Source organism: Rutidosis leptorrhynchoides, chromosome 6 (genome assembly GCF_046630445.1).
Source record: "Rutidosis leptorrhynchoides isolate AG116_Rl617_1_P2 chromosome 6, CSIRO_AGI_Rlap_v1, whole genome shotgun sequence".
In the NCBI taxonomy this organism is placed as follows: domain Eukaryota; kingdom Viridiplantae; phylum Streptophyta; class Magnoliopsida; order Asterales; family Asteraceae; genus Rutidosis; species Rutidosis leptorrhynchoides.
Window position 1 is genome coordinate 78,771,770 of NC_092338.1, and position 21,813 is coordinate 78,793,582.

At 32.4% G+C, this 21,813-nt stretch overlaps 2 protein-coding genes and 2 long non-coding RNA genes across 7 annotated transcripts; all 4 read right to left on the bottom strand.

Moving 5' to 3' along the window:
- Positions 1-11,355: 11,355 nt before the first annotated feature.
- LOC139851579 (uncharacterized) lies at positions 11,356-12,970 on the bottom strand. Of its 4 annotated transcripts, none has more exons than XR_011760660.1 (6): positions 12,921-12,970; positions 12,737-12,810; positions 12,563-12,662; positions 12,412-12,483; positions 12,061-12,172; positions 11,356-11,534 (listed from the first exon to the last, which is right to left on the bottom strand). It is a non-coding gene; the product is annotated as an uncharacterized lncRNA (long non-coding RNA). The 4 variants fall into 4 exon arrangements; XR_011760658.1 differs by having other exon boundaries at positions 11,356-11,929; XR_011760657.1 differs by having other exon boundaries at positions 11,356-12,172.
- A 78-nt stretch (positions 12,971-13,048) lies between these two features.
- Positions 13,049-15,376, bottom strand: LOC139851580 (uncharacterized). Its single transcript, XR_011760661.1, has 3 exons — positions 13,991-15,376; positions 13,760-13,789; positions 13,049-13,134 (listed from the first exon to the last, which is right to left on the bottom strand). It is a non-coding gene; the product is annotated as an uncharacterized lncRNA (long non-coding RNA).
- A 56-nt stretch (positions 15,377-15,432) lies between these two features.
- LOC139853795 (probable sugar phosphate/phosphate translocator At3g11320) lies at positions 15,433-18,295 on the bottom strand. The gene is made up of 9 exons (XM_071843150.1): positions 18,208-18,295; positions 17,845-18,002; positions 17,651-17,760; positions 17,441-17,547; positions 16,946-16,995; positions 16,770-16,821; positions 16,599-16,661; positions 16,323-16,381; positions 15,433-15,842 (listed from the first exon to the last, which is right to left on the bottom strand). Exons 1-4 carry the CDS (start codon positions 18,293-18,295, stop codon positions 17,490-17,492), a joined length of 414 nt encoding a protein of 137 aa, XP_071699251.1. The 3' UTR covers positions 15,433-15,842; positions 16,323-16,381; positions 16,599-16,661; positions 16,770-16,821; positions 16,946-16,995; positions 17,441-17,489.
- A 980-nt stretch (positions 18,296-19,275) lies between these two features.
- On the bottom strand, positions 19,276-20,478 carry LOC139853796 (uncharacterized). Its single transcript, XM_071843151.1, has 3 exons — positions 20,071-20,478; positions 19,889-20,000; positions 19,276-19,688 (listed from the first exon to the last, which is right to left on the bottom strand). Exons 1-3 carry the CDS (start codon positions 20,476-20,478, stop codon positions 19,276-19,278), a joined length of 933 nt encoding a protein of 310 aa, XP_071699252.1.
- Between the last annotated feature and the right edge of the window lie 1,335 nt (positions 20,479-21,813).

Sequence of the window (21,813 nt, forward strand, 5' to 3'; positions counted from 1 at the left end):
ATATGTAAAAACAAGACTACTAACTTAATGATTTTGAAACGAGACATATATGTAACGTTTATCGTTGTAACGACATTTAATGTATATATATCATATTAAGAGTTATTCGTACATCATAATATCATGATAATATAATAATTTAAAATCTCTTTTGATATTATAAACATTGGGTTAACAACATTTAACAAGATCGTTAACCTAAAAGTTTCAAAACAACACTTACATGTAACGACTCACGATGACTTAACGACTCAGTTAAAATGTATATACATGTAGTGTTTTAATATGTATTTATACACTTTTGAAAGACTTCAATACACTTATCAAAATACTTCTACTTAACAAAAATGCTTACAATTACATTCTCGTTCAGTTTCATCAACAATTCTACTCGTATGCACCCGTATTCGTACTCGTACAATACACAGCTTTTAGATGTATGTACTATTGGTATATACACTCCAATGATCAGCTCTTAGCAGCCCATGTGAGTCACCTAACACATGTGGGAACCATCATTTGGCAACTAGCATGAAATATCTCATAAGATTACAAAAATATGAGTAATCATTCATGACTTATTTACATGAAAACAAAATTACATATCCTTTATATCTAATCCATACACCAACGACCAAAAACACCTACAAACACTTTCATTCTTCAATTTTCTTCATCTAATTGAACTCTCTCAAGTTCTATCTTCAAGTTCTAAGTGTTCTTCATAAATTCCAAAAGTTCTAGTTTCATAAAATCAAGAATACTTTCAAGTTTGCTAGCTCACTTCCAATCTTGTAAGGTGATCATCCAACCTCAAGAAATCTTTGTTTCTTACAGTAGGTTATCATTCTAATACAAGGTAATAATCATATTCAAACTTTGGTTCAATTTCTATAACTATAACAATCTTATTTCAAGTGATGATCTTACTTGAACTTGTTTTCGTGTCATGATTTTGCTTCAAGAACTTTGAGCCATCCAAGGATCCATTGAAGCTAGATCCATTTTTCTCTTTTCCAGTAGGTTCACCCAAGGAACTTAAGGTAGTAATGATGTTCATAACATCATTCGATTCATACATATAAGGCTATCTTATTCGAAGGTTTAAACTTGTAATCACTAGAACATAGTTTAGTTAATTCTAAACTTGTTCGCAAACAAAAGTTAATCCTTCTAACTTGACTTTTAAAATCAACTAAACACATGTTCTATATCTATATGATATGCTAACTTAATGATTTAAAACCTGGAAACACGAAAAACACCGTAAAACCGGATTTACGCCGTCGTAGTAACACCGCGGGCTGTTTTGGGTTAGTTAATTAAAAACTATGATAAACTTTGATTTAAAAGTTGTTATTCTGAGAAAATGATTTTTATTATGAACATGAAACTATATCCAAAAATTATGGTTAAACTCAAAGTGGAAGTATGTTTTCTAAAATGGTCATCTAGACGTCGTTCTTTCGACTGAAATGACTACCTTTACAAAAACGACTTGTAACTTATTTTTCCGACTAGAAACCTATACTTTTTTTGTTTAGATTCATAAAATAGAGTTCAATATGAAACCATAGCAATTTGATTCACTCAAAACGGATTTAAAATGAAGAAGTTATGGGTAAAACAAGATTGGATAATTTTTCTCATTTTAGCTACGTGAAAATTGGTAACAAATCTATTCCAACCATAACTTAATCAACTTGTATTATATATTATGTAATCTTGAGATACCATAGACACGTATACAATGTTTCGACCTATCATGTCGACACATCTATATATATTTCGGAACAACCATAGACACTCTATATGTGAATGTTGGAGTTAGCTATACAGGGTTGAGGTTGATTCCAAAATATATATAGTTTGAGTTGTGATCAATACTGAGATACGTATACACTGGGTCGTGGATTGATTCAAGATAATATTTATCGATTTATTTCTGTACATCTAACTGTGGACAACTAGTTGTAGGTTACTAACGAGGACAGCTGACTTAATAAACTTAAAACATCAAAATATATTAAAAGTGTTCTAAATATATTTTGAACATACTTTGATATATATGTATATATTGTTATAGGTTCGTGAATCAACCAGTGGCCAAGTCTTACTTCCCGACGAAGTAAAAATCTGTGAAAGTGAGTTATAGTCCCACTTTTAAAATCTAATATTTTTGGGATGAGAATACATGCAGGTTTTATAAATGATTTACAAAATAGACACAAGTACGTGAAACTACATTCTATGGTTGAATTATCGAAATCGAATATGCCCCTTTTTATTAAGTCTGGTAATCTAAGAATTAGGGAACAGACACCCTAATTGACGCGAATCCTAAAGATAGATCTATTGGGCCTAACAAACCCCATCCAAAGTACCGGATGCTTTAGTACTTCGAAATTTATATCATATCCGAAGGGTGTCCCGGAATGATGGGGATATTCTTATATATGCATCTTGTTATTGTCGGTTACCAGGTGTTCACCATATGAATGATTTTTATCTCTATGTATGGGATGTGTATTGAAATATGAAATCTTGTGGTCTATTGTTACGATTTGATATATATAGGTTAAACCTATAACTCACCAACATTTTTGTTGACGTTTTAAGCATGTTTATTCTCAGGTGATTATTAAGAGCTTCCGCTGTCGCATACTTAAATAAGGACAAGATTTGGAGTCCATGCTTGTATGATATTGTGTAAAAACTGCATTCAAGAAACTTATTTTGTTGTAACATATTTGTATTGTAAACCATTATGTAATGGTCGTGTGTAAACAGGATATTTTAGATTATCATTATTTGATAATCTACGTAAAGCTTTTTAAACCTTTATTGATGAAATAAAGGTTATGGTTTGTTTAAAAATGAATGCAGTCTTTGAAAAACGTCTCATATAGAGGTCAAAACCTCGCAACGAAATCAATTAATATGGAACGTTTTTAATCAATAAGAACGGGACATTTCAGATGAAACCTTTTAAAGAATGATTTTGAATATAACTAATTCTGGAAAACTAAATTATATTTATTCAATTTAGTACAAACACATTTTTTTTCGATATAATAGAATTTGATTATAAAATATTTTTATGGATTTTCAATGATATAAAAATAAAAATAAATATAAAATAAAGATTTCTAATGAGCACCAAATGACTACAACATTTCATCACAAGATTGAAAGTTAAAATGTTGGAAATCACTAAACCTGCGCACTTGCACGAGAAAAATCATAACTAAATCATACTGACTCGAAAAAGGGTGATTCCGGTGTCCAAACGACCGTAACTCAAAAATCTACAACTTTCATGAAGACACCATACACGAATCGTGTACCTATCTACACGAAACGTGTAATCTTGTGCCGACATATTTTGGTGGCGGCTCACTATGCAACATGTTTTTAATTTTTATTAATATTATATTATATTATTATATTATTTATAAATCTATATATATAGGATCGATCATAATTGTTTTCTAACTATCTATCTCTCACACTCTCTCTATAATTATATTTATTATTATTATTGTTAGTGTTATTATTATTATTATTATTAGTATTATTATACATAAAATACTACGACGAGGTCATGGGCGAGTTATTTCAAAACGGGTTTTATGAGCGGGATAGAGCTAAGGAAATTATGAGTTATGGTTATGGAGGTGATGGGTATTGTTCATGGGTATGCTTGTGAGGTTAAACTAGTGTTTGTCACCTCCATTGCGTCTACGTACCTTTCCTACAATATTGAACCTCAATATTGATACGTGAGTACTCCTAATTTAATTTTTACATACTAATAGTGTATCCCTGACTAGTGCTCGAGAAAATAGGATTATGCATGCTTGTAAATTTGATAGTGCCCTTAGATAGGTTATGCCGAATCTTAAAGGTTGTTATATTATAGTTGAAGGAAGATATAAGATTTGCATGTCCTTAAAAAGCTAGAAAAAAATTAAGAACTTTTCCTTTAGATGCCAAATAGATTTGATGGACGGATTAAAAGTTATAGTCAATTAAAATTTCGTAAAAATGATTATTATCGTCGTTAATATCGTTGTCTTAATTTTTTTTATCAAATTGTTATTATTCCAAAATAACACGACTGTTACTTATTATTATTATCAATACTATATTATTAACTAGAAATGTAATACAAATTATATAACTACCTTAATAGAATCTATCGCAGTATTTTTATGATATTAAATGAACTTTATAAGTTTTATTACTTAAGATATATAAAAGTATATTTTAATATAAAATTTTATTTATAAACGAATTATATTATTTACTTTATTAAATCTTTAAAAAAAAATATTTTAAAAATATAAAACGACGATATTTAAATTATATAATAAAACATTTATAAAGTTTTGAAATCATTTGGAGTTAAACTAATTTTTGTCGACCTTTGCATACTAGACTCGAGCATTAGGATTGTGGTACACTATGACTTAACTTAATGTATTAGACAAATATTGACAAATACATAATAATTTAGGTTCGTGAATCCAAGGCCAACCTTACACTTGTTCAATGATGTTATATGTATTTTTACTACAAAATACAGTATGGTGAGTTTCATTTGCCTTTTTACCCTTTATATTTTTGGGCTGAGAATACATGCGCAATTTTTATAAATGATTTACAAAATAGACACAAGTACGTGAAACTACATTCTATGGTTGAATTATCGAAATCGAATATGCCCCTTTTTATTTAGTCTGGTAATCTAAGAATTAGGGAACAGACACCCTAATTGACGCGAATCCTAAAGATAGATCTATTGGGCCTAACAAACCCCATCCAAAGTACCGGATGCTTTAGTACTTCGAAATTTATATCATGTCCGAAGGAGGATCCCGGAATGATAGGGGATATTCTTATATGTATCTAGTTAATGTCGGTTACCAGGTGTTCACCATATGAATGATTATTTTTTGTCTCTATGCATGGGACGTATATTTATGAGAACTGGAAATGAAATTCTTGTGGTCTATTAAAATGATGGAAATAAATGGTTATGATAAACTAATGAACTCACCAACCTTTTGGTTGACACTTGAAAGCATGTTTATTCTCAGGTTTGAAAGAGATCTTCCGCTGTGCATTAGCTCATTTTAAAGATATTACTTGGAGTCATTCATGACATATTTCAAAAGACGTTGCATTCGAGTCGTTGAAGTTCATTAAAGATTATTATTAAGTAAATGACAGATTAGGTCATTTATAGTTTGGATATTATGAAATGGTATACATACATGTCAATTTTCGATGTAAAGAAAGATTGTCTTTTAAAAACGAATGCAATGTTTGTAAAATGTATCATATAGAGGTCAAATACCTCGCAATGTAATCAACTATTGTGAATCGTTTATAATGTATATGAACGGGTCCTTTCATAAGGAACCTAAGTAGTCCTAATTAGATAGCCATTGCATTGTAACTGAGTTCTAGAAGCTGTGGAATGTAAATCTTATTGATTCTCTCCTATACCGAGTCTCCTTTACACTTACCGAATCTCATTCTAACTTGTCTTTTCTTCGAATCTCAACATGATCTAACCTATCAGATGGAGCAAGTCTATACGGTGCACGTGCTACGGGTGCAGCTCCCGGAATAAGATCGATTTGGAATTCTACCAGTCGATGAGGTAGAAGACCCGGCAATTCGTCGGGAAAAACATTGAAAAAGTCACTAACAATTGGCACATCATTGATATGCTTCTCGTCGGTCTCGACTTTCTTAACATGGGCTAGAATCGCGAAACAACCTTTACGAAGGTATTTTTCAACTTTAAGGCACGAGACGAGGTTGAGTCTGGTGCAACTCTTATCGCCATAGACAATCAAGGGTTCACCATTCTCGATAGGAATTTGAATTGCTTTGAGATCACAAAGGATGTGAGATTTTGTTTTGGCTAACCAATCCATACCAATGATTACATCGAAGCTCCCTAGTTCTATAGGTATCAAGTCAATTTCAAACTCTTTACCCATTAAGTTTAACGTACACCCCCGATAAAATTTATCAGCACTCAATAGTTTCTCATTGGCCACTTCAATGGTATAAGTAGTATCTAGTGGAAGTGGTGGAGTGCAAAAATAATGAGTCAAGGTCTTGGATACAAAACTCTTATCGGCACCCGAATCGAATAAGCAAGAGACATAAGAATTGTTGAGAAGAAACGTACTCGTGACTAGTTCATTGTCATCTCGGGCTTCCTCGGTGTTAATGTTGAAAGCTCGACCGCGCGCATTGGGGTTAGCTTTCTTCTTTGGGCATGCATTTCTAAAATGACCCGGTTGGCCACATTCGAAACAAACACCCGTTTTCAGTGCATTGGGCCCTTTTTGAGCGACGGGGGTGGCACTTCTACAATCGTTGGCCACATGGCCACTTTTTCGACATTTGTGGCAAAATAGCTTGCCACATTCACCCAAATGATGTTTGTAGTACTTGTTACAATAAGGTAGATATCCGTCATAACCCTTCTTGCCATCAGAGGTGAAAGGCTTTTTGGTGAAGTTGTTGTTGTTGTTGTTGATTGATTGAGTGGCTTCCCATTTTCTTTTGTTGCCACCCGATTTATCCTCGGCCTTAGGTCCTGGTACTACGATTTCATCCACCGTTTCAATCAATTGGCGGGCCATCTTTAAAGTGTCTTGTAGATTAGCGGGTTTGGATGACATTACCCCGTGTTTGATGCTCTTAGGAAGGCCATCCATGTAAAGTTCAACTCGTAGAGGCTCAGGATTTACAAGGTTTGGACACATTAGAGCTAGCTCGGCAAACCGTTGATTATAAGCGTTGAGGTCATTTTCGACCGCTTTCAAACCTCTTAGCTCGCTTTCGAGCCTTCGAGTCTCTTCGCGGGGAAAGTATTCGGTGATCATCTTTTCCTTTAAATCGGGCCAAGAGAGAGCGTGGGCTTCATCGGTACCCACCGATTGTACATATGTATTCCACCATGTGAGAGCGATGACGGCGAAAGTGTGGGTGGAATATTTGACCTTGTCTTGGTCCCGGCAACCGCTTATGCTAAAAACGGCTTCCGTTTGCTCAAACCATCGAGTGAGAGCAACCGGTCCTCCAGTCCCATCGAAAGTGTGAGGTTTGCACCCCATGAAAGCTTTGTAGGAGCATCCCTCATTTGAGTTACCGGCTCCATTATTGTTGTTATGGTTGTTGTTATTGTTGTTGTTGTTGGATGAGTGACAGGCCATGGCCGCATCTACGGCGGTGGCTATCATTCGTTGAAGAGCTTGTTCGGGAGTTTCATTGCATGGGACTCGGCGAGGAGGCATTGTTCCTTCAAGACACAAGAATATCGTTGATTAGTATTCTCAATAATACTAATCGTGATATGAAATAAAGATAGAAAATTTTCCATGACTCGCCCTAAATTCTTTATGTTATAATGTCAGAACGTCCATATGAGTCACCGTAATATAATCCCGGAAATTATATTACCCTAATTCATATGTGCATTCGACATTACCTCATAAAGTCAATGTGGCGTGTCAATCAAATTAAACAACGTGAGATTAAGATGGAATAAGAGTTAGATATGAATAGAAGAGTTCGAGTATAAATGCACAAGTAGTCAAGTAATTCCTACTTCAAGTCTATATGCCGGTTGTAGTCTAGACTCACTAATGTAACCTATGACTCGGGGTTGACACCAATGAACTCTAAATCCCTACAACCAACGCTCTGATACCATCTGTAGCGACCCGACAAAATCGTCATTGACGGCGCCGTCTACTTAGGTCCCATCACGTGGTCATAAGTCTTTAAAACAACGTTTGACTAAAATATGTTGCATTCATTTCAAATGTATGGATGTTTCAAGTTTACAAAAGTAGTTCAAAGACTAGTTATATTACAATGTTTAAAGTACAAATGAAACCTATGCGACACAATTTAAAATAAGTCAAAAGACGCTCCATGTATGCATGTATACTCGACATCCAATCAACTATCAATAAGTAGAGTGCGGAAGCATGTATCACTTAGCGTTCAAGAACCTGAGAAAAACATATAGATAACTGTCAACGAAAAACGTTGGTGAAATCATAGGTGTATTAGTAAACGTATGTATTTGAACCACAAGATTTAGTATAAGTTGATTATCCAAATCGTTTGCATTCCAAAGATGTTGTTTGTATCACGAGCACCCAATTATCAAGGCTTAACTGATTGTTACCTCTGAATCCATAGTGTTTGAACATACACTATACCGATAAAATTATATTTCATTCGCTAACGGTAGCGAACCGTCCGAATGAGGGTTCGTCAAACTCGTATGGCCACACAACATAATTACTCGCTTACACCCTACAAGTGTAACTAATGATAATCGAATTGAAAATTTTTGTTCTAACTCGTACGTGAAATGTTTGTTTTCGTACTTGTGTTCAATGTATAAAAGTATAAATCGTTTATGTTTTCTCATCCCAAGTATAAGTATAAAAGAGTAAAAGTGGGAATATGATCTCACCTAGATGGCACAGATATAAATGTACTTCACAAAGTAACGTGTGCAAGAACTAATGCTAGTCTTGACCTAAACAAATAGGTTGTATCAATATCGGTAAACATGGTCGGTCAAAGTTGTGCAATTAGTCATATGGCTCATTACGACTCGATTATATAGCATGTGAATCAAATTGTCAAGTTTCATGCAAGCATCAAGTATACAAGAAGATTAGAATGGTTTAAACAAGTATCGGTTATGTTTGAATAAAAGTCAACTTTGGTTAAGTCAAAGTCAACACATTCGGGTCGGGTCCCGAACTATTTTTCCGAGCTAATTATTCATATATAAGCATGTTAGAACAAGTTACATGTTAATCGGAGGTGCGTAGCATAGTTAGAATTTTTCATAAAATGGTAAAGTTGATCAGTCCCTGAACGCGGCCATTGCCGCGCCGCGACACAGGACGGCCGCGCCGCGACACTATGCGTGAGCTGGTACCTGGGATGTTTTAATTTGTTCAAGTCTCATCCAAACTTCAATCAAACACAATTTACGAACCGTAAGCATTCAAAACACGTATCTTATATCGTTGGAAAGGTAATTTGACGAGGAATATAACTAAACATGTTTCATCAATCAAATTCATCATTTGCAATAATCGAATTTTCAAATTGAATGATCATTAAATGTCCATCATAAATGCTTTCAAGTTCATAAATGCACTTTGATGATTCGGGAATTAAATGCACACATGTGATACGCCGTTTCGTAGGTAATTACGCATACAATACAACTAAACACTTATAAACAACATTGCAAAGCATTCAATGCATCAAAAGTTTATTTTACTTCTATCAAACCCTAACTCAAAATCACAAATTTAACAATTTTGTTTATGAAGCTTTTCCATGTCAACCTACATTCCAAATTGAAGCTAGTGATGCTAATAACACATTTAATACATGCACTTTTAACATCTAACAACATTTAAGCATTCAAAACTCAAAATCAAGCACACCCATTTCAAGTTCATGCTAGTTACTCAAAATAACAAGATCGAGCATATAATTCACATATTCATGTTAGGCTTGAGCCATAGACACTAATTAACACACTTTTAAGTTTAAAAGATCAAGAACAAGAAATTTAGTATTTTTAGAAAGTTACCCAAACGAGATGAAGTTGGTATGGAATCGAAGAGGAAGTTGCAAGGATTCCAAATATGTAATTTGTTTTGAAGAACGCTCACTAGATCGAATTTAGATGATGAATGTATGATTTGGGTGTTTGAGAGCAAAAGTGAAAGTAGTGGAAATGGGGAAGATAAAATGAATGGAGGAGGGTGAAGGTTGACTAGTTGACCTAGTCATCTCTTTGCCCTCTTGGCAAGTTTAGTCCCTCAAGTTTAAAAGCGGGTGCGTGAATTAACCAAACGAATTACCTTAAATACGTTAGAGTAAACGAGAGATGTTATAATTAAATAACGGACTTTACATTAATAAAACGGAAAGTAAACGGAAAGAGGCGGGATGTTACAGTAAACCCTCAACTCTAAACCCTAAACCCTAAATTCTAAACCGTTTGTGTAAAAAACTCATTCTAAACCCTAAATCTAAACCCAAAACCCTAAAATCTAAACTCTAAAATTCTAAATCTAAACCCTAACTTAATTTGATGAAAATTGATGTAGAACAAGTGTAGAACAGCATGTTCTACATGCTGTTCTACATCATGTTCTACATAAAATGTAGAACAAGTAAACAATGCATCTAAAGACCAAAAATAAAAATTGTTCGACTATGGCTATTTTTTGTTCGGCCGCGTTATTTTTTTTTGCTCGAATACCTAGTTCTCAGAGTTCTCATTCCTAAAAAGTTCTCATTTGATCCCTCTACTATATATATATATATATATATATATATATATATATATATATATATATATATATATATATATATATATATATATATATATATATATATATACTAGATTTATGAGCCCGTGCGATGCACGGGTACTCCTCAGTTAAGTAAATTCCTAAAATGTCAAAGGTTATATCATGTTACAGAATGATAATGACAGTATCAAAAGTATATAAATCATAAGAATTGAAAACGTTATAGTTCCCGTCAAACAATATTTGTGTTCCAATCAAGAAATGCGCCTAATTTCTTCATTAGTACTTCTATGCAATTTGAAACCTAATTGTATTTTTAATACATTTATACAATACACAACTCAAACTTATGAGTTGTTGAAAACATGATGCGGATAAAAAACATGTTCTTTAAAACAGTAGGTGAATGAACATTCTTTGCCAAGCTTTATACGATTTTGTTGTCGAAAACGTGGAAATCCGAAGGACACACACAAGTTAGGTTTTTTCTTTGACTTTTTTCCTTTTAATCACCATTTCCATTCCTTTCCTACAGCATTGAAGCATGAAACTGTACCACTCCGAAAGTCAGGAAGTCCCATTAATTCTTTCGAAAGACGCTAAATAATAATAATGAGAAAATTCTTGTATCAATATAGTAAAATGTTAATTGTTGAACTCAATTCAACCAATTTACATTACTAAAATATGTTATTGTTAGTTGAAAAATATTTATTTAAATTTAAGTTGACTGTTTTAAATTAAAAATAGAAAATATTTACTTAGCAAAACATTACCGCTAGTTCGATATTTACATGGGGTGTTCCATTTCATCCATCATACGATGTATCTTTTCACAACCATGTTGGTTATATATATAATCCGCTAAATATTAAGTTCATCAATTGCATAAAATATAATACAATTGCCAGAATACAATTTTAGATCCAAAATTTATAATAATTGTTAAATGGTCTATATTATAACTAAAAAAGAACCAAAATTTATATAAGAAACAACATTCAGCAAGAATCATGAAGAGCAGTGATCTATAATATCAGTTAAAACTTTTTGAAATATACTAATTTGGCGGAGTTGCTTAACACGGAAAATTTCCATGACCTTACCATTGATCTGCTCTTCAGAATCCTAGATAACCTGCAAAAACACAAAACTCACATGATGCACAAGTATTTATGAGCCCGTGCGTTGCACGAAAGCTCTATAAAATATTATTCGAAAACGATATTATTGATACCGATTAGCTGTATAATTCAATTACAATGACGAAACCCTTCATTAATGATAATATTTGTATTGAAAGTAAATGTATTGAAAGTGTTAGTATCGTAAAAGCTATTAATAAATAGAACTACAATTGAAAGCAATTGTTAAGAACATCAATAAATAAACTAGGAGGAGGCCCGGAGTGGCCCACTTCGTTGGGCCGAAAAACAAAAAATCTCAACGAAATTTCCCAAATCAGCATCATGTTACGTTTAGCATCATATATCGATCCAGAGAACATTTTGCTAATGTATGGCCTGCATTTTCTGATTATTTCTCCAAGTCATCAGGATATATAAGTTTAATAAATCCAAAGGTATTACTCAAATGATTTCAAAACAAATAAACATTAAACAAAACATAAAATGTTATAAATGGAAGACTAAACTAAACTTACCCGCCCAAAGTCATGGTCTCTCCTGCTCCTTTATCTAAACTTAGTCATTTTACCTTCCTTCACTTTAGTAAGACAAGTTCCAAAAAGTTCATCAAGTCAGCAACCACTTGCTCTGTATTTCATAAAACAAACAAATTTATCAACTCATAACATAAAGAGACAACAATTTTCATACAAATTGTACAGTAAAATTGGACCGATTTACACATCAAAAGTATAATATCATCTCATCACCAAATATTTTGACATGTACACTATATATTTGGGTCAGGTAAATGAGAGTAACAAACACCCCAAAACATGTAAATACAACTTATAAATATACATGTTGTCAATTTGGACTAACTTTACCTTTGCTGCAGCTTTCAAAGTACCAAGTTCCTTGGAAAAATCAAGGAGTTTAGCTAGTTTGTCTGCAAGTACCTAAGAGATCCACCAGATGTAACATGAGAAAAATAACACTAATTTATCCACTTACAATAATACATTCAATGGTTTATACCTTGCAAATATATTTCAACAGGGTCGTCATTTTGTGTTGTTCTTGGAACGTGTTTCGTTAGGTTTCATGAGGCTATCCAATTTGAAACCAACAGTAGCACCTTAATTAAACCATAACAAAGTTATTCGATATAAAAAGCAATATAATGCATAAAAAAATAGATTAATAACTCACCTCTTTCACTTCCCTGGTTCAAAGCATTTTGGAGAGAAATGATCGTCTCCATGAGTCTCCTAAACTTTACGGAACTGCTGATATGATATAAGCACACCAACAACATAAATGTACAGGTAGAGTTTAATCCGATGAGTTAAATAGTCAACGATTAACTGAACGATTAAAGTAAAAGTTAACATACCTGTTCTACTAACAAATGCACATCATTTAGATTTTTCCTAAGATATGTAAACCTAAAAGAACAAAAACAATACTAAATTAAAGTATACTACTTATAAGTAGCAACAAAATGCATGTAAATAGCATCTTCAGACCTGTGTACTAAACTGTAATTTAGAAGAGAATACTCTTAGTTTAGCTTCTGAACTTGGAACTTTCATTAGCTCCATGAAGAACTGTTACAAAAACCAGAATTAAATCCATATGACTGGACTACTCATATAGACTTGTCGTTTGAGTTCATGATACTACAATAGTTAACTTCATTTTAACACTTCTTTCATACTTAGCAAATACCTTTCTAACATTTCTTTCATATTTAGCAAATTCCTTTCTGAAAGCATTAACCTTAACATTTAGGTTAAAAAAAAAAAATAATAACGTGTTTTATTTCTAAAAATTTGATCACCAAATATTTGTTCCTTAATTACTAACATTTTTGACTACGGGTTATACTAACTATTTATGACAATAAGTTTTGTATATCTCAAAAAGAATTACTAACAATGAAAATAGGACGACTTAAGACAATTATTTTGGTTAACGAATAATCGTACCAGTTCACCTCTACAACCCTAAGCATACAAATAGTTATACTACACCACAAATATTTAATACTCCGTATGAAACAATGTAGTAGGAACTTCATAAATATAAACACCATAAATAAGAAATAATCAGTAATAAGACAATGCAATTGACTTCCATAAACCATATACAGCTTAAAAGAACAACATCCAATAATCAAGTGTTCATCAGATACCAAAAGGAAAACTAAAAATTATATAAAAGGGTAAATACCTGATACGCACAGCAACAAATACAACCAACCTAATCACAAACAAACAAATCTATTCAGTAAAAGCATTTTTTATAGAAAAACAAATAAAAAAAGTTAACGATCCTACTGCAAAACTCATAAAATCAAAATTTAATAAATGAAAAATAAAAAATAAGTTGCAAAATCATATGTCTTTGCAAATGAAACGATTAATATATCGATTAAAAAACGATCAAAATGAAAACCCTAACCTTTCAGCCATAATGTGAAGTCGAAGAAAGCGGAGCAAAATCAAAAGATTAAAACCCTAATTCCTCATCCTAATAACTTCAAAGGACCAAATAATGAAGTTCGGACCCTAATATTTTGTCCAAATCACAATCACCACAAACCCTAAATCGAAAACCGTAGCGTTAAATCGCAGTAGCACTTTTTCCAATCTCTATTACCACCATCTCCGTTACCACCGTGACAGTAACCGACCTTGTTACCACCGTTGACCACCATAACCGGAGCGCGTCAGAGGGTAACAGAGGTGAAAGTATTCATGGTTGGTTCGGAAAATTATTTCAAGTTTAATGGGGTGGCGGTGAGGGTTGATTCTCCAAGAATGTTAATTGTTAAGCAATCACCATTCAAGATCATGAGGGTGTTGATGAAGAAGAAAGAGTGTGGGTTCTGTATTTTATTTGTTGCTCTAATATGTTAGGACTGAGTATGACGTGGAGGAACAGTAGAAAACGACGTTAGGTAGGCAGTTTTTGTAAATGAAGCGGAAAATCGGACCTGGGCTGCTATTCTTTATATAGAATGTAAATAATAGATGATGTAAATCATAGCCCGTTTGGACTTTGAAGACACTCTCTAATATGCACTATTGATCCTTCACCAGTATACTTTGATGTATTCATGCACCTTCCACAAAAATAAACATAAGTCCATTTGAATTAGTGACGTAGCTTTTTATAGGTGACTTGTACATTAGCATATTAGGGTATGCCAATAGTACGTAACATAAGCCCGTATATAGAAATAAAGGATAATCGGGTCAAAAAAGAAAATGAAGCAAAACAAAAGTAAACCTTTTTTGGCTCACACATTTTTTGATTGACTGAGAATGAATCCAAGCCAGGGTCTAACCATCTATTTTAATCAAATCATAAGGGGGTTAAAACTAAAAAGAAAAGTGAGCTGAAAATAGCATTTTGACCCTCAGAAGGCTATAAACAACGCAGTACCAACATAGATAATATTTATTTCAAACTCCTAAGGCTTTATTCTTGATCACGAGTGATTTAACTCTTATAAAATTCATCTCACATGCAAGTAGACAACAGCAAAACTCAACGCACATGTTAGTCACCGTAAGTATTGATAGTTACTTTCAAATTTTATAAATCACAACAGAGAGTTTCTATGCGTAAATCTTACCTGACCTATTCAACCCCACAATAAAAATTTACCGGGTGTAAACCAAACCCAGAATCACTTATTATATGTTTCTCCTACCCAAATCACTTCTTTCAAATACATTTAGGTTTGGTAACAGACTCTCCTCCACATCACCTTCAGTGGATACTCTTCTTTCAATTTAAAGGCAGATGAATTAGAAACATCGGAGACTTGCAGCGGGATTGAATTTGAAACATGAACATCAATCATTAATAAACAGAATTAATACTTATGATGGTACAATTTGAAATAAACAAAATTAATGTATTTTATGTTGCTCTCGATAGATTAGTATGTACATAGTATCTTAGTTCAAGTCTCATCCAAAAGATCATAAAGAAAGTACTATATGTGGTAATGAGAAGTATGACATAACAAACAAATATATACCAAAATGCTAAGATGTACTTACATGTGCTTTTGATGATGAAAACAACGGAGTAACAGGACGATTCAAAGAACTCACAACTTTAGATCAATAGAAAGGAAATGTACGTACATCACGCTTATGTCTTCTGTATGCTATAGCCAACTTAATATGGTATAGCCAACTTAAGGAAAATGTTCTTGCAGCTATCAAATTCATCACCCTCATCTATCAGATAGCAATCTAGTTCTAACTTATATAGAATTTGTTTATTCAGTTATAACCTGATCAGTTAATATGATGGTTAGAGCACTTTTTATGGCAAGATATATGAGAGGAACAGAGCAAGTTATTAAATTAAAAGTAACTGGTAGAAAAAACCCCTAGAAACTAATAACAGTCTGACTAAAAATTAGCTACTCAAATATTTAGTTAGTCCCTTATATACGTGGAAAAGTATTGTTTCCCTATCAGGTAAAGCTTTTACCTAACTAATGTGCCAACTATCAAATTTAATGATGAAAATTAGTGTTTCAGTCATAATATATTTCCTTCAGTAGGAATTTGGTTATTCACTAAAAATACATTGTTGGTGGCTTTCAACAATTTGAATTGTTTACCCGTCGAACGAATTGTCCCATTAGAGATAAAATATAGCACAACCCGACCCATTCATAAGTAAGTGGGTCAAAAATCGTCACCTATAATACCAATAGTAATGTTAAAATATTATAATCCTATAAGTGTAAAAAGAGAGGACTTACATGTGGAGCCCGAAGAGATTTGCTTAATGTTGGTTTCAACAAAGAATCAGACAAAGAACCTACCAATTAATATAAAGTAACAGATTAAACACTTTCGAATCCAGCTTAGGAACCTACTAATTAACATAAAAGAACAGATTAAACACCATAATTGGTTCAAAACATAGCTTCGATTAACCGCAAAAATAAAGATTTTAAGTAGATATTAAGTGAGAAAACATAGATAATAGGTAAAAAAACACACTTGTGTTTATCGAAACTCCTTAGACTTTTTACCTTCTATTTTCTCTTTGAAGAAGAGAGCTATCGCATCCGTGACAATGTAAAAACAGCCTCTTACTACAGTCAAAACTAAAAAAATCAACAATACATGAAATAGAAAAACTTCCATCATTAACAAAATGCAAATCAAACCCTAAAGCTACATTGTCGAAGTTCCAGAAAAACCTGTTTTACTTTGATAATAATCCATTTCCGCTAAACATCTTCACCCTTTCTCCTACCAAACCATATCGAAATAAAAACGTATCATATCTAAATAAAGATTTCGAAAATCACTTACCAAAACCAAATCCAAAAATCATTATGAATACCCACATTTTTAGTCCAAAGAATATTGTTACCTTTTTGGAGATTCAGAGGGTTTTGGTACAGGAAGATGTATCCATTTCACCTGCCCAAATAACGGCTATTCCAATCAAAATGCATAAAGCTCATTTTAACATGTACTATCTTGACCCAAACCAGATCTAACAATCCAATGTTCATCAACAAATAAAGGGCTATAATTATGGGATTTCAGTTATCTTAAATTAAATACTAATTGTGATCCTAAAACACAACCCAAAAAAATCATTAAAGTTCTAAGATCGAGGGATTTGCAAAAGTATCTAAAAAATATATCACTTATATCCATATCATACCCTTCTATATCTAAATAAAAGTATATAATGAAACAGTAGTAAAAAAATTTGAGCAACCATAGAATAAAATTATTTCCACAAATATTTTCTTTCATTGATAACAGTCATATATAATCACGAAACTATAAAACAATAACAATATGAAATTTATCATGCCAAATGTTGAGAAAATAATCGGAGTGGAAAACGCCATACCTTATTTTGGATAACACGAGCAAGTCTATACTTCTCACTCACATCTCCGTCATGACATGCTCAACTCGAATGAAAATACTCCACTAAGAAAACACGCCCTCTTTTCTCTGAGTTCGGGATTGGGTTAATAACTTTCAAAAAGCATCATATACTTCACTAAGACATACTTTTTATATGAGTGCTATTAGATAATGAGATAAGAATACTCACCTCGGGGCGTTAGCGTGTGTAGCGTGCTGCCGTGCCATACCAGTCACCTTGAATGGATTACTAACTAATACTCCATCAACAAAAAAACTGCTACTACTGCACCTTTTACGCTACCAATTTTTATATATTCAAGGTTTGTTATAAAAAATAGGATCATAAAGAAATTGTACATAAAGAGAGATAGAATAGTTGACCTGAAGTGTAAGAGCACTTGTATGCTTTTTGCCCTGAAGTTGGTCAGATGGTTGTACCCCAACCACATTCTCTTCCATGTACATGGTTACGGGTAGAAGAAGTGTAATGGAAATAGGAGCCATATATAGAAGAAGATTCAACAACTTCAGCCTCTGACCTAAACAACTTAATAAGTAGTTACTCGTTAGCAACACGCTTAATACAAATCAACAATTATTTTATCGACTGTTTGACAGCTTACCTCATTTGTTGCCAAAATTTACCAATATCATTATAACTTATATAAATTTAACTCAATTATATACCAGGTTTGAAACAGCATTTTGAAGCTTTAAAACTAAAGAAAAAAAGATTGAGCTTACTTTTTGCAGACATTATATTGTCCACCTCATAGTCGTCTTCATCATCATCGGTATTTAGCATCACATTATAATTACTTTTTGCAGACATTATAATACTACAAAATTTCATAATTATCATCGACTTTTAGCATCAGAATACACACACATAATACTACAAAATTAAAAAATGCCGATGAAGCCACACAACTAAGTTGTAGCAAGGCGTGCAAAAAACAACGAAATCTAAAGAACATAAGTCCAGAAAATTCAATTTGAACTTTCCAACAAACCATGAATCGTTAAGACCTAAGAAAATTAAATATTACGAAACTGTAATTACAACTAAAACTAATAACCGTAATTTGGAGAACTACTGCAATAACCATAACCCAAGCAGCAACAACAATCAATAGAGTTCAAATTCGACATCAATCAATACAGTTAATATAATTAATAAATTGAAAAAGACAATTATGATCGAACAATATATTGAGAAAGGCAATTATGATCGAACAATATATCGTAGATCTGTGTATTCGAAGCTATTCATTCAGTGATTATAAAAAAAAAAAACTTTAAACAAAAAAATACTTTACCATAGCAATTTGTTGTGTAAAATACTGAATCGATGTAACAGCCGGCCAAAGCAGGAAGAATTGAAGTGACGATTTGTAGAAAACCCTAAATTTGAATGAATGAAAGAGAAGATGAATGGATGATTTGGTTCGTAACACTATTAGCCGAGTGATGAAGAATGAAACTCTTATGGGTGCGGGTATTTTTGGCAAAACTAGTAGAAGCAGCATGCGTTTAGCTGCAAGCGTTTAGCTGAAGTTTTTTAAATGTATTTAATTGTTTGCCAAAGTAGCTGGAGCTGTTATAAAATAAGTAAAATGACAAAAATGGATACTAGAAAAAATAATTAAATATCATTATTTTAGTTTAATAAAACATAGTCATTACCAAATAACCGAAAACATATATATATATAATATATAATACTACTAATAACGAAAACATATATAATACTACTAAATTATTAATGACGATCATTCCATATTGAAGCAGCAATATTGTTACGAACATGTTTCATCTCATTCCTTCTTCCTTCAAATAGTCCTTCGGTGCGTGTGTCATGATTATTAACATCATTAACTCATCTCGTGGTATGTAATTTGGATGTTCATCGATTATTGCAAACATGATATCTTCTTGACTATTAGTACGAATGTAGTTATGCAATGCAAATGTAGCCGTGATAACATCAATTTGTGTTTGCACACTAAACCTTGGCATTTCACTAAGTATGTGAAACCGTTTCTTCAAAATTCCGAATGACCTCTCAATATAACTTCGTAGAGATGAATGTGAACGGTTGAATGCTTCTTGCATATTATTTGGGGGCTCTTTTTGAAATTGAGATTGATGGTATCTTGTCTTGGGATATGGAACAAGGTATCCCTTTCTGTCCGGGTATCCTTTATCAACCAAATAATATCTACCTGATAATAAAGTTTAAACAAATCATGTTGGAATTTGCAGAAAGTAACATGAAACAATAACATAGATATGTATATTTACATTCATGTGGTTGCGGGAAGTTCATTGACTTATTTTGGATTGAGTGCATAAAAACACGTGTGTCATGTGCTGATCCCTCCCATCCGACTGATACATATGTAAAAACACATATCAAAATCACACGTTGCCATTACATTGAAAGTAGGTACTCCTTTTCTACCAATATAAGGTAGTTGTTGACTCTCTGTAATGCATGCCCTTATATGTGTACCATCGATACATCCAATACAATCCTAAATATAATTTCAACATTAGAGAAGTAACAATTCAAATAAATAAAAACGACATTAATAAGTGCATTACCTTGAAATACGGCATGTATCTTTTGTCGTTCATGATTTGAGGTGGTACTAGTTGAAAAGTTGGATCTTTTGGTCTTATAATGTTGCGTGCCAGACCTTGGAAACCTTTATCTCTACCAATTATCGACTTTAGAACTTCATGAAATGCTCTACTAATAGTCTCCCCTGAACGTTGAAAACGCTCCATAACATCTCTATTAGATAATCCCAATGCCAAGGTATACATAAATATCCCCACCATCTCAAATGTGGACATTTTTTCAGTTGACTGCAATCCATAGTTTGTTTCAAGTTCTCCACATAATTTTATAAACAAATCTGGATGCATTCTAAATGCATTTACAGATCGTATTGGATGACCATTTAAAACTTCCATCACCCAAGCCTCACCTGTTTGAGCTGAAGTCATGCATGGTTCTTTGTGTATATACTTATAATAATAAGTCGCATCAAGATCACTTGTATAGTATGAATCCAACAACAAATTAACACAATGTATTTTGTGTATCTTCTTGGTTATCTCACTATCCATGTTAACCCTGTCAACAATATATATATATATATATATATATATATATATATATATATATATATATATATATATATATATATATATATATATATATATATATATATATATATATATATAACAAGATATTACGGAAATACTTTCCCTAGCAATTCACTAACCAATCGGGGGAAGCGGGGGAAGCAAATTTTTTTTTCTTCGTTTTTTTGGAAATTTTTTTTCCGGCATCAAGATCACACGAAAATATGAACATTTAGAAGAGAAACTTCGTGATGAATGTTATTATTTAGGCGGGAACACGATCGACAAAAATAACATTCAAGATAATATTGTTCGTGAAGAATATGAACGTTTTTTTTCTTTCATGTTTTGTGAAGTAAAATTTAGCCCGATTTAGAGTTTAGGGTTTAGGATTTAGAGTTTGGTATTTTGGATTTATGGAACCGTTCGTGTTAAAAACTCAATGTAAATCCTAAATCTAAACCCTAAACCCTAAATTTCTAAACCCTATAAACCCTAATATTTAAACCCTAATATCTAAACCCCAATAGCTAAATCTCAACATACGCTTGAAAAACACGATAATTGTTATATATTACTTCTTCGAGCGTTTTCCAGCCAAAATAAAAACATTTATCACAAAGTGTCTCTACTAAATGTAGTGACCCGAACTTTTCCATGTTTATATATATTAATTGAGATTGATATTTACATGATTAAATGTTTCCAATATGTTAAGCAATCAAACTTGTTAAGACTTGATTAATTGAAATATGTTTCATATAGACAATTGACCACCCAAGTTGACCGGTGATTCACGAACGTTAAAACTTGTAAAAACTATATGATGACATATATATGGATATATATATAGTTAACATGATACTATGATAAGTAAACATATCATTAAGTATATTAACAATGAACTACATATGTAAAAACAAGACTACTAACTTAATGATTTTTAAACGAGACATATATGTAACGATTATCGTTGTAAAGACAATTAATGTATATATATCATATTAAGAGATATTCATACATGATAATATCATGATAATATAATAATTTAAAATCTCATTTGATATTATAAACATTGGGTTAACAACATTTAACAAGACCGTTAATCTAAAGGTTTAAAAACAACACTTACATGTAACGACTAACGATGACTTAACGACTCAGTTAAAATGTATATACATGTAGTGTTTTAAT

Bases quoted from the DNA above. Each gene is read 5' to 3' on its own strand.
- LOC139853795 (XM_071843150.1), bottom strand. From the start codon at position 18,295: ATGTCTGCAAAAAGTAATTATAATGTGATGCTAAATACCGATGATGAT. The intron at 17,761-17,844 runs GTCAACTATTCT...AAAAATTGGTAG, and splicing joins CAAGTGCTCTTACACTTCAG to CGTAAAAGGTGCAGTAGTAG. The intron at 17,548-17,650 runs GTGAGTATTCTT...TCCCGAACTCAG, and splicing joins ACACACGCTAACGCCCCGAG to AGAAAAGAGGGCGTGTTTTC.
- LOC139853796 (XM_071843151.1), bottom strand. From the start codon at position 20,478: ATGACTTCAGCTCAAACAGGTGAGGCTTGGGTGATGGAAGTTTTAAAT. The intron at 20,001-20,070 runs GTAATGCACTTA...AATTATATTTAG, and splicing joins GATACATGCCGTATTTCAAG to GATTGTATTGGATGTATCGA. The intron at 19,689-19,888 runs GTGATTTTGATA...CTTTATTATCAG, and splicing joins TTTCAATGTAATGGCAACGT to GTAGATATTATTTGGTTGAT.